Below are 11,300 nucleotides of genomic sequence, written 5' to 3'. Positions count from 1 at the left end.
AATTTATATAGGGCCAGCTATTTTCATACCTGGTGCAGGGCCTAAATTAATCTTCTGTTTTAGGGAAGCCATAAACCTGATTTTCATAGTTATGTCATCTTGAATGAGACTTCTCCAAATTTTAGCAAACATTCAGTGAAAAATAATTGAAAATCATGAATGGGAACATATTAGCATAGTGGAAATTTATCCATGAGAATTATTTTAGGGTGTTATTTCACTTGCCCTTTAACATGTTTTTAAACCTTTTATCTTTAGACTACATTTCATTAAAGAATGATATGCATCATGCTTCAGTGCTGCTGAAGCAATATTCTTTGTATTACACTGTATTAGTGTCAAAACTAGGTATGAAATTTAGTCTTTTTTTTTTTTTTTTTTTGTCTTAACAAAAATGTTGAATGAATTATGATAGGCTTGTTATTATAACCTGCTATTTTAAGATTCTGAAACATTTTATGCATGGTTGTTATACTGAGTTGGAAAAAGGAATATGTAAAAGATCTTTATAATTTTCTTTAAATTTAATTAAAATTGTAGAGAATAATTGCCATATACTGTGTATTTTTTTTCTCTTATTGTTAAGCACTTTTTCCCTTTAAGAGGGGTAAGGGGACTCAAGAGGTAACCACAAGACTCACAAACATGGATGAACCCCATATGCTGAAAACTTCCATGACATAACACCTTCCTATATCTGCAAAGAGGCTTGTCAGCAGTGCATTGAATTACCCTAAAGACACTGCACCATTCACTTCTTTGTTATGGGTCTTCTTTTTCTCTTTCCTACCTCTGAATTATATACTTTTCACCAACTTCTTGTTGTCTTAGGACCAAACCATGATATCTCTCTTGCTTCTTTTGTGACTTGTCTTTCTCTTATCCTAACATCCCTTGTTGTAGAGTAGTTTTTACTGTCAAATACATTAACCTCAATTTTCTCATCTTAAAAACACATTCAAACTCTTGTTAGTTTCTGTAATAAGTCTAATTCCCTAAGATCATTAACAATGTAAGCTCACAACGTTTCACCTACAACTACTGTCCCTTATCTGGCCTCTTTATTGTATCATGCTTTTAATCCAAAACTATGATAGTTATTATTCTTTTAGGTGCATTGTACCTTCATTTTTACAAATGTTGTTATGTGTATAATCATTCTTTTAATTAATTTTTACAGACAGAAGTGGTTGAGCTTAGTGATGGTGAAGAACCTGAAAGCCCCTTGGGTAGAGAGGTGAAGGACAACTTAGAAGGAGATATTGGGGAAATAGCAACACCAGAGGAAGAGACAATGAAAATAAAGGAGGAGAAGGAAGACACAGATGAAGATGAAAGAATGGAAAGCAAGGAGGAAGATGTAGAAATGTCAGAAGAGGTAGAACACCCCACTTTGCCCCCAGAAGTCAGAAGAAGTCATCGATTAGCTGAATCTGACAGTGAATCTGAAGGGGAAGTTGATGAGAATGAACTAGTCATACGGCGTCTTAATATTCGCCAAAGGGCTCTGCAGAAAATTCAACAAGAGGAGGAGGTAATATGACTTGGTAGAATTTTTGATTGTTGAAAAGGAACTAACAGTAAAGTAACACTATTTTAAAAATATTTTGAGAATTCTTTTGTGTAATGTATTCAGTTAAAAAAAATTGTTTGAGATTTATTTCAGAATATAAATTTTGAGTATTATGTAAATTAATAATATTGAAATACAGTACATTGTATTGAAATTTAAATGAGATGTAGTTTTTATTGAGGACAGAAAGGGCTTATTGTATGATTTGGCAGTGAATAAATGATAGCCATAGAATTAGGTTACTCGCAGCTCATAATGTGTCATTTCCTTTATTAAATAGATCTTGGGTAAAGAAGATGAAGGAAGTGAAGAATCATCGGAAGAAGAGAGTTCTGAGTACTCTGAAGAGAGTGACTCGGAAGAGGAAGGGCCCAGACTTAAGCCAGTCTTTGTGAGGAAGAAGGACAGAGTAACAATTCATCAAAAAGAGCAACAGCAAGTCAAAGTTAAGCAGGTAAATATATCTAAGAGCTCCTGGAATGGTTATTAAAGTAATTCTGAAATTGTTGACTAAATATATAGCTTGGTATGTCAAGGAGATTGATATTACATATTAAGGTGCACTTCTATTATTTTTTTTTTTAGCAAGAAGCAGACAACCGTCGTCGAGTAGAAGAGAGAAGAAGAGAGACATTGCGTTTGATTGAACAGGAAAATAGGAATGCAGCTAACTTGCGTAACAATATAGCTGATAATGATCCTATGAATACTATCAATACTGATGATGAAGCTGATGATGCAGAGTATGAATTATGGAAGCTTAGGGAGTTGAGAAGATTAAAGAGAGACAAGGTAAGCAAATGACTAGTACATACATTTATGTTGTTTATCCTCGACTTCATTGTTAATTTTTTAACTTTTCTACTTTGCAGTCTTTTTATTTATTTATTTTTATTTTTTTACTTCTAAGCTTTGTAAGATGTATGTAGTAGAGAAGGTTGTATATATATTAAAGTTGTCTTTTAACTCCTACTTGGTTGGCCAAAGTCCAGGTCTACTTATATCACTTATAGCTTTCTGATATTGGTTGATTGATTGATTGACTAGGAAATTTAGGTATTAAGGACCAAGCGCCGGAACCTGTCAGGATTATTCAGCGCCCTAATGAAAATGAAATACTATATAAATTAGTATGATAAATTAGGAATAAATGAATGATAATAGTATTCACTTATGAATGTATAAAATGAAGAATGATGATAGATAAAACCAATAAAAAAATATTTAGAAATTTTTAATTTAAAAATATATACTTTATAGAATAAAAATTACTAAAATTTTACTAAATATACTGACATCATATCTTATTAAAATACCCAAAATCTTTCAGGTAATCATAAGGCCATCTACCTCAACACCATCATTTAAAATGTTTAAAATATTCTTCCCAGGTATTAAGTACTTTAACCTTAGGCGATTAAATCTAGAACTGTGCACAAGCAAGTGCTCAGTGGATAGCTCACCATCACAGTGAGCACAAACTAGGGCACTGGCTCCCTCTTAAATATAACGGTGGGTGAAGCGGGTATGGCCAATCAAGCCGTGTTAGGGTGATCTTGAATCTTCTGATACGATTAAAACCCTGGACTCCAAAAGTCAATACTTTTTTATATTTGTGTTTCTAATATTATTTGTGTCCTTCCTATTTTTGGATGAAATAGGGGAAGTCCATCTCTGCTGTCATTTCTTACGGATGTATCTCATTTCTTACGGATGTTCTTACGGATGTATCTTCTAATAACTGGATGCATATCCAAATGTGGCACCTTATTAGTTAAGAAATCACATCTCACAGTATCCTTTGCTTCACAAGAAATCACATCTTGCAGCATCCTTTGCTTCACTATCAGCCAGTTCATTCCCTTCTATATCAGTGGGCCTTTTGAATTAAGGGATGGATAGGGTTAAACTTCTTTAGGGCTTCTAAAACACTCCTTGAGTCACTTGAGTCACTATATATTACTGTGGATTTATATTTCTTATGAGATGCAAGATTTAAAGCATCAACTGTGGCTTTTGCTTCAGCAGTGAATATGGATGAGGAGTCTGGTAACTTTTTTATATGACTCCCCCTCACACACCACCGCTCAGCCCACTCCATCTTCTGATTTTGATCTATCAGTATAGATTTTCCTGTCATGTATAATATGCCTCTCATCATGCTCCAAAAACTTGTTTCTGACTTTTTCTTCCAGATGACCTTTCTTCTTTTATCTCTTTACTGCATACATCTATTGCTGGAATAAACCAAGGAGGGATATCAGGATGTTTCACTTGTAGGATCTTCTGTGTTTTTATATTTTCATCAAGTTCACCCAGCTGTCTGATTTGAAGTGGCGTTGAATCATACTGTTTCTAGATCTCAAAGAAGGATTCTCCCTTGTGCTTTTCAGCTGCATGGCGTATCTTAGACCTAGCTCATGTCTCCTTAGGTCCAGTGCAATGGGTGAAGTTCTAAAATTCTCCAGTACTGATCCTTAGCCCATGCACAATGTCCAATTCCTTGAGTTTAGTCTTTGAAGCAGATTAATATACTTGGCAGCCGTAGGCTAACTTAGATAAACATAATGCATTATAAAGGCTTAACAACAATTTCTTATCAGCACCCTAATTAAAATTAGATACTACTTTTAAAATATTTAGTGATCTTTTCACTTTCAATTTTAACTGGTCAATATGATTACTCCAAGTGAGCTTTTCATCAAAGACCATTCCTAAAAATTTTACTTCAGGAGAATAAGGTAAAATAGTTCCATTTAAGGTTAGAGTTGGAATGGTTTCCATAGTTTGGCGTCTGGAGAAACAAACAGCAACAGTTTTTTATTTGGAGATTCAAAATCCTTGCTCATTAGCCCACTTGCTTACTTTATTGATGGCTCCTTGCTTGAACCTGCTGGTAGAAACTGCATCATATCCTGTACAGTACAGAGCCAGGTCATCTACAAATAAAGAGCCTTTTACTGGTGATGGTATATTTTCTAATACATCATTGATGGCAATAGCAAAGAGGGTGACACTAAGGACACTATCCTCAGGAACTCCCTCTTCTTGTAAGAAAGGTTGTGATACATGATTTCCAACTCTTAACTTAACATATCTTTTTGATAAAAACGAATTTACATATCTGATGATTTTTCCTGTAATACCCATCTTATACAACTTTTTTATGATACCAAAGTGCCATGTGGTGTCATATGCCTTTTCCGAATCAAAGAAAACTCCTATTGTTTGGCTCTGTTTAGCAAATCCTTGTTGTATTTGGTTTGAGAGTCTGAGCAAGGAAGCCAAACTGGAATGGAGAAAGATTTATTTGCTATCAGCTTACAAACACAACTGGTGAGAGCTATTGGTCTGTAGCTGCTGAGTAAAGAAGGATCCTCGATTAGTTTCTTCATAGGGATGATTAATGATAATTTCCAGCTCTTAGGAATAGTACCAATAGTACCAGCTTCCCAGATTTCATTTATTATATCTAGAAGAAATTTCTTTGACTTTTCTGTGAGATGTTTCAGCATTTCATAAAGTATTTTATCTTCACCAGGGGCTAATGCTTTGGTATTCTACAAGGCATCTTTGAGTTCCTTCAGTGTAAATTTTGCATTACATGGTTAAAAATTATTTCCACTTAAATTGAGAGAAATCTGGATATTTCTAATGTCTTGGAATTCTCGAGAGTAGTTCTCACTACTCGATATTCTCGGGAAATGTTCTAATTTTTCTGCCACCCTATCTGGTTAGGTAATTAGGCCACAGTTTATCTTAAGGGTAGGCAGAGGTTCAGGAACAAACTTGCCATTTAGTTTTTTAATTTTCTTCCAAAGTGTTTAGGATGGTGTTTTTGAGCTAATGCCACTTATATAGCACATCCACGACTCGTTTTGCCTTTTTAAAATATTTATTTTGCTTGGCCACAGCACATTGGGAAATAACTTTGGCTTGTGTGGTTCCACTCCTCTTATAATTTTTATAACTTTTTCTAGTGATCATTCTCATACTACTGCAGGTTTTGTTCCACCAAGGAACCGCTGGTCTAGAGGGCTTTCCTTTCGTTGTTGGAATAGAGGCAACTGCACTGTTGATGGTAGTGTCATTAAAATAATGATATGCCTCTGAAATGGATGGAAATTATTTTACGTTCATGAGAGCAGACTCACTAAATTTCTTCCAATCTGCTTCATCTGCCATCCATTTAGGAGGTGGCTCAGATGGCTGATTCTTAACCAATTTTATAAGAATTGTGAAATGGTCACTCCCATTTTGATATTCATTAACTGACCATTCATAATCAATATAAGTACTAGATGAGCCAATGCTCAGATCAATAACCGAGTAGGTATTGGAGTAGATATTATATGTCATAGCTCCATTATTAAGTAGAGTGATATCATGACCATCCATAATACCCTCCAACATCCTACCCTTTGCATTTGCTGTGTTCCCACCCCAAATGGGGTTGTGAGCAGTAAAATCTCCAAGGAGGGGGAACGGAGTAGGAAGCTGATTGATCAGTAAATGAATGTTATTATAAGTGAAATCCAAATCAGGAGGAAGGTAGATGGAGCAGACTGTAATCTTATCTAAAATGAAAGTTACAGCTACAGCTTGGAGATGTGTATTAATTGATAGCAAGGAGTGTTGCAATGACTTGCTGCGCAATAATTGCTGCACCTCCCATAGGTCTATCTCCTATTAATGGTGGAGAATTATATAGGCTGTAATTTAATCCAGGATTCTATTTTGTGCTTCCAAGCTTAGTTTCCTGTTGGAGACCTCTACAGTTCCATTGTAGTATTGACATGAAAACTATTTTTTGGGCTTGGTGGAAGGCCCTTTGGATGGAGCCCTCTCATTTACTCTCATTGGTTTTTGAGCATATCACATTACTATGGGTAAACCGGAAAGAATGCCGAGAGTCCTATACCCAGAACCAGACCCCCCTAGAATCTGTTGTCCAGTCCTGCAGAATAATTCTGCCTGAAAACTCTCGGGTTCGAACATTATTGGGCAGTTGATGGTTCCACCACAGTTCCCACTATGTATTTAGCTTTGGATATAAACCCATTCCCAGCTATGATATCTTTTCCTATTTGTCAGGTCCAATAAATTTTACAAAAAGTGGAAAATTCCACAAAATTACTCCAAATATATACACAAAAATATATGGGACTCTTGGACTGAAACCTGGGAACTAATTCCTGGGTTCAAGAGCCCCCTCACCACATCAAGGTGGTCCCACATCGAGGGAGTTCTTATATTGGTTTCTTTTGCCTGATGAAAATTTGATACCTTGTCTCTTGCATTTTACTCTTGTTCTTATGAAATGTGTATAGTGCACTCATAAAAGACAATGTTAAGCTCTTGTTTGTATGTATGGAAAAAATAATTTTATAAATATTTAAAACATTTTATAACACTTCCTAGGAGTCTGTTCATGCAGCATATCATTGTGCTGTGTTGTGTTTGTTATGTTCTTGGAAAAGTTGTCAAGCAGCTGGATTTGTTTATGTACTACTTTTATGACAAAAATTAGGAACATTTTTAATTTTCCTTTTGTACTACTTTCGTAAATTACCAATAAAAGAAAAGTTTACCAATGAAATACATGTTGCAGGAGGAACGTGAAGCAGCAGAGAAGGACCATGAAGAGGTCGACAAGTTGAGAAACATGACTGAAGAAGAGAGAAGAATAGAGCTTCGTAACAATCCAAAGGTAAGGTGAAAGGGCACTTGGAATTCATATTATAGATAGGTAGAAAACAAATAGTGGATTTTGAGTGTTAGTAAACATGACTATGATTTAAACTATATAATTTAAGGCTTCTTGATATAAATTTTAATTGTGTGGTTTAACGGGATTTACTTCAGAATTTATGAATGAACCAGCTTGTTTTGAATACTTTTAAAGAAAATTTTAAGTATTGTATGTAGTTACACATAGTCAATTTAGACAGTAAAATAACAGTGATTTTATAATCATAAACATTTGCCATGGTCTTTCTATTTTGTCATAAGTTTTAATATTTTACCTTATGTGTTTTGGATTTCTTTTCAGGTCATAACCAACAAAGCCATCAAGGGAAAATACAAGTTCTTACAAAAGTATTATCACAGAGGATCATTCTTCTTGGATAACGAAGAAGAAGTCCTTAAACGAGATTTCTCTGGTGCAACTCTTGAAGATCACTTTGATAAGACCATCCTTCCAAAGGTATGTAAAGGACTGTTTAGGTAGTGTACTTTTTTATGACTAACCTTCTAAGAAACACTCATAAGCTGAGGAGCATAATCTTTTGCCAGGTTTCATCATTTGAAACTCAGAATTCAAAGATGTATTTTTTCTTTAGAGAAGAGATCTGCATGGTTAGTAATTTTCAAACCAGATTTTTATAAAAACAAAAGTTTTGTGAATAGAAAATGGTCACATACGTCTTAACGTCAATATGTCTTAACATGAGCATCAAACAGATGCAAGACCCTCATTGGGGTGGAAGGGAACTCATTTTGGTTGTTGGATTTGGAGTTTTCTTTCCCTTTATATTAATGAGAGCAATTATTAGGAAAGTAGTGCCTCAGTGATGTGATCGGTTCAATCGTGGCCTGCCACTTCAGTGGCCACGAGTTCGATTCTTGGGCATTCCATTGAGGGGTGAGAGATGTGTATTTCTGGTGATAGAAGTTCACTCTCGACGTGGTTCGGAAGTCACGTAAAGCCATTGGTCCCATTGCTGAATAACTGCTGGTTCCTTTAGGAAAGTGTTTTGTAACAGCCAAATTTTGAAAGCAGCCTGCTAACCTCATTATGATTGATTCATGAATATCTTGTATCATTTCTGTGACTATCAGAATGAACTAGCTTTCTTGATGTCACATGTTTTCAAAGCAACTCCTCTGTAACTGGTTTTATCAAAACCACAATATTTTCATTTTGTTGGTTATCCAGGGAGCCCTTCAACAGGAAGTTTCTCAGGGTCCGGGTCTGATTCTCAGCTCTGCCATCACAAAATCAGAGGAATTTATTTCTGGCGATAAAAATTCATCTCTTGGATCCCATAATAAGCTGTAGGTCTCGTTGCTAGGTAACCAGTTGGTTCCTAGCCACGTAAAAATATCTAATCCTTCGGGCCAGCCCTTTATCAGCTCAGTAACTTGACCTTTAACAGGGATGTTTTTAAAATGGGACAGACAGGATCTTGCTACAAGATAATCTAGGGAATCTATCAAACAAAGAGTGGTCTGTTCAGAATAATTGTCACTCTTGAAGTTGTTTTCATTGAAAGGTATCAGTATCTACAATTGTTGTTCCAATTTTAAAAAGCTGCTGCTTGTAGTTTATCTGCTGAAGGTGGAAAGACTCATCAGTATTTCTGACTGAATCTACCTATGGATAAGGATGACTTTTAATAGGGCGTTTTTATCATTATCCTTTTTACAATAGCCCAAGTTCTCATCCAGTTATACGTCCATGTAGCTTTGAGTGGTGAAAATTATGTACCCAAAAACTATATTTTTATGTGGATATTTATGAATTTCTACCTCAAATCTTGGGTGGCTGTTGTATAGTTGTCTAGAGAAATATTTCTGTCCATGGCTGTTGTATAGAGAAATATTTCTGTCCATTCTTAATGTTGATGTAATCACAGGTCATTGACTGCTTTCTTACCGTTGAAAGTATAAAACAAAGCAGTAATTGACAGCTGTTTTTTTGGTATAAATATTTTGCTTTTATTTGGTTAAATTGTATGGAAATTTCAATTCCTTGAGATATCTTCCATGGCAAAAAATTTTTTTTTTAATGATTCCTTGTTTTCAGAATGCCATAATAGGTATATAATGAACATTCTATTGATTTTTTTTTTTTTTTACTCTAGTTAAATGGTTTTCTAGACAACAAGAACTGAAAATGTGATAATGTTTTTACAGGTTATGCAAGTGAAAAACTTTGGACGCTCTGGCCGCACCAAATACACACACTTGGTTGACCAGGATACAACATCTTTCGACTCTCCATGGGCATCGGACACGCAGATGAACCACAAATTCTTTAATAGTAATGCTGGTGGGATGAAGCAGCTGTTTGATAGAATAGCTCTCAAAAAACATACTGGAACCAGTGCAAATAATACCACAGCTCGAAAGTAGATGTAAGGTGTATGTACAAACATGAAATAGTTTTTAATAAATATATTATTTAGATCAACCAACAAAAAGAAATTTATCTTCCTATAATTTGCAATACAAAAGGCAGTAACTGAAGTGAAGGAACATTATTACTCTATAGGTGTCAAGTTTTCTTAGTTAATCTTTGTGGATGAACAAGAGTACTACTACCTTAGCCCCATTAAATGCCCCAATTATTTAATGAAGTCTAACTGCTGGGGTGTCATCAAAAAGAAATTTGGTGATCCAAGCAAATGGAGGACGAAGGTACTGTATCGAGTTCAGTAGTATTCTATGTCAGGTTGTATAAAGGTCTCTTCCATTAAGGTGGAGGTGAAATTGGAGCCTCTGCGTTCATTATATATTGCCCTAGTCTGTGACAGCTGAGCCAGCCTATTAGTGCCCTTCCACATCCCTAGTCTTACTCATATTCTTTCTGGCCATCTGGTGTTCCTGTTAATGATCGTGTAGATATTTGTACCCATGATGTCGACATGGATTAAGGCCAGTTGTCACAGTTATCGGGAACTTTCCTATCCCTGTTTCTGTGCCTCATTATTTTTTTATGCTTGTCATAGGAGGTTCTCTTGCCCACTTTTTCATGTCTGCCTTAATTCCCCACCAGATGTACCGCTCCTTAAAGTTTGAAGATTGCACCTGCTGTGATGAACATCCACTTGTACAACTTCATCCCAAACGTCAAATTCATGGTCCAATTCCCGTATATTTTGAGCGCACTCCGTATTTAAAGTTTCAGGTGATGAAAAAACATGTAGAATCTTTTTGCATGGACCTGAAAGACAGATAGCAGAAAGAAAGCAGGCATGGCTTCTCTTATGAGGCAACTGGTCTGCCCACCGCTGACTTTAATTTGTTGGGTTGCTGCTGCGACACCTTTGCAAGGTTTTTTGACATGCAGCAGTTGTCACAGTTTTGGGCTTCATTCCCGAACCTCCAGTGGTAGAAACATATGCCCTTAGGGGGGCATTCTCCTGTTTTGGGCTTGTATTTGAGTTTGTTTGTCCACCTGGAGCTCCAGTACCAGTGTGTCGGAGTGGCAAGGACCTCTGGATCGCTGTCCATCTCTGTGTCGGTCTGCTGCTGGTGCGAGTGGTTATGCAAGATCAGTCCACCTGTCAGCCAAGTGGACAGCATCAACTGTCTTAAGAATCATTGAGGTCCAATGGTTGATGCATTGGGGATAGCCATGACTGTTTGGTGGGATAATTTTGTAAGTGAAACCTCTTATAACATCCAACGTACTTTCTGGCGGATGTCTGTGGCAGGGATTGTAACTAGCCATCATAGTTGCTTGTAAACGTGATGGCTGCTGGTCTCCTACTGCTGCTCCTACTGACTAGGAATTCCCTAGTTCTTGAGGGCAGGCAGCATGCTGAAGGATGACCTTTGTTCGGCCTTCAGCGCTTCGTAGGTGGTGGCGATCTGTTCAAAAATGACATCTGGCAGGAACTTTTAGGACAATGTCAGCCTTGTGGGATGAGGGGGAGATCACAGACCTGAAGATAGTGGCTGCTCTGAAGAACCAGGCCTCTGGGTTGTGAATTGTGCA

At 36.4% G+C, this 11,300-nt stretch overlaps 1 protein-coding gene across 1 annotated transcript in view; it reads left to right on the top strand.

The window, feature by feature from the left end:
- The window catches only part of LOC135206666 (microfibrillar-associated protein 1A-like), a 17,450-nt gene extending 7,656 nt beyond the window's left edge, over positions 1 to 9,794 (top strand). Inside the window, exons 3-8 of the mRNA XM_064238034.1 lie at positions 1,181 to 1,534; positions 1,854 to 2,027; positions 2,159 to 2,365; positions 7,185 to 7,283; positions 7,626 to 7,781; positions 9,494 to 9,794. Coding sequence (XP_064094104.1) covers positions 1,181 to 1,534; positions 1,854 to 2,027; positions 2,159 to 2,365; positions 7,185 to 7,283; positions 7,626 to 7,781; positions 9,494 to 9,712 — 1,209 coding nt within the window. The 3' untranslated portion in view covers positions 9,713 to 9,794. The remainder of the gene's footprint in view (positions 1 to 1,180; positions 1,535 to 1,853; positions 2,028 to 2,158; positions 2,366 to 7,184; positions 7,284 to 7,625; positions 7,782 to 9,493) is intronic.
- The last annotated feature ends 1,506 nt before the right edge of the window (positions 9,795 to 11,300 follow it).

The sequence above is a fragment of the Macrobrachium nipponense genome, chromosome 31 (genome assembly GCF_015104395.2).
Source record: "Macrobrachium nipponense isolate FS-2020 chromosome 31, ASM1510439v2, whole genome shotgun sequence".
Taxonomy (NCBI): domain Eukaryota; kingdom Metazoa; phylum Arthropoda; class Malacostraca; order Decapoda; family Palaemonidae; genus Macrobrachium; species Macrobrachium nipponense.
This window is presented reverse-complemented; position numbering and strand designations above follow the sequence as displayed.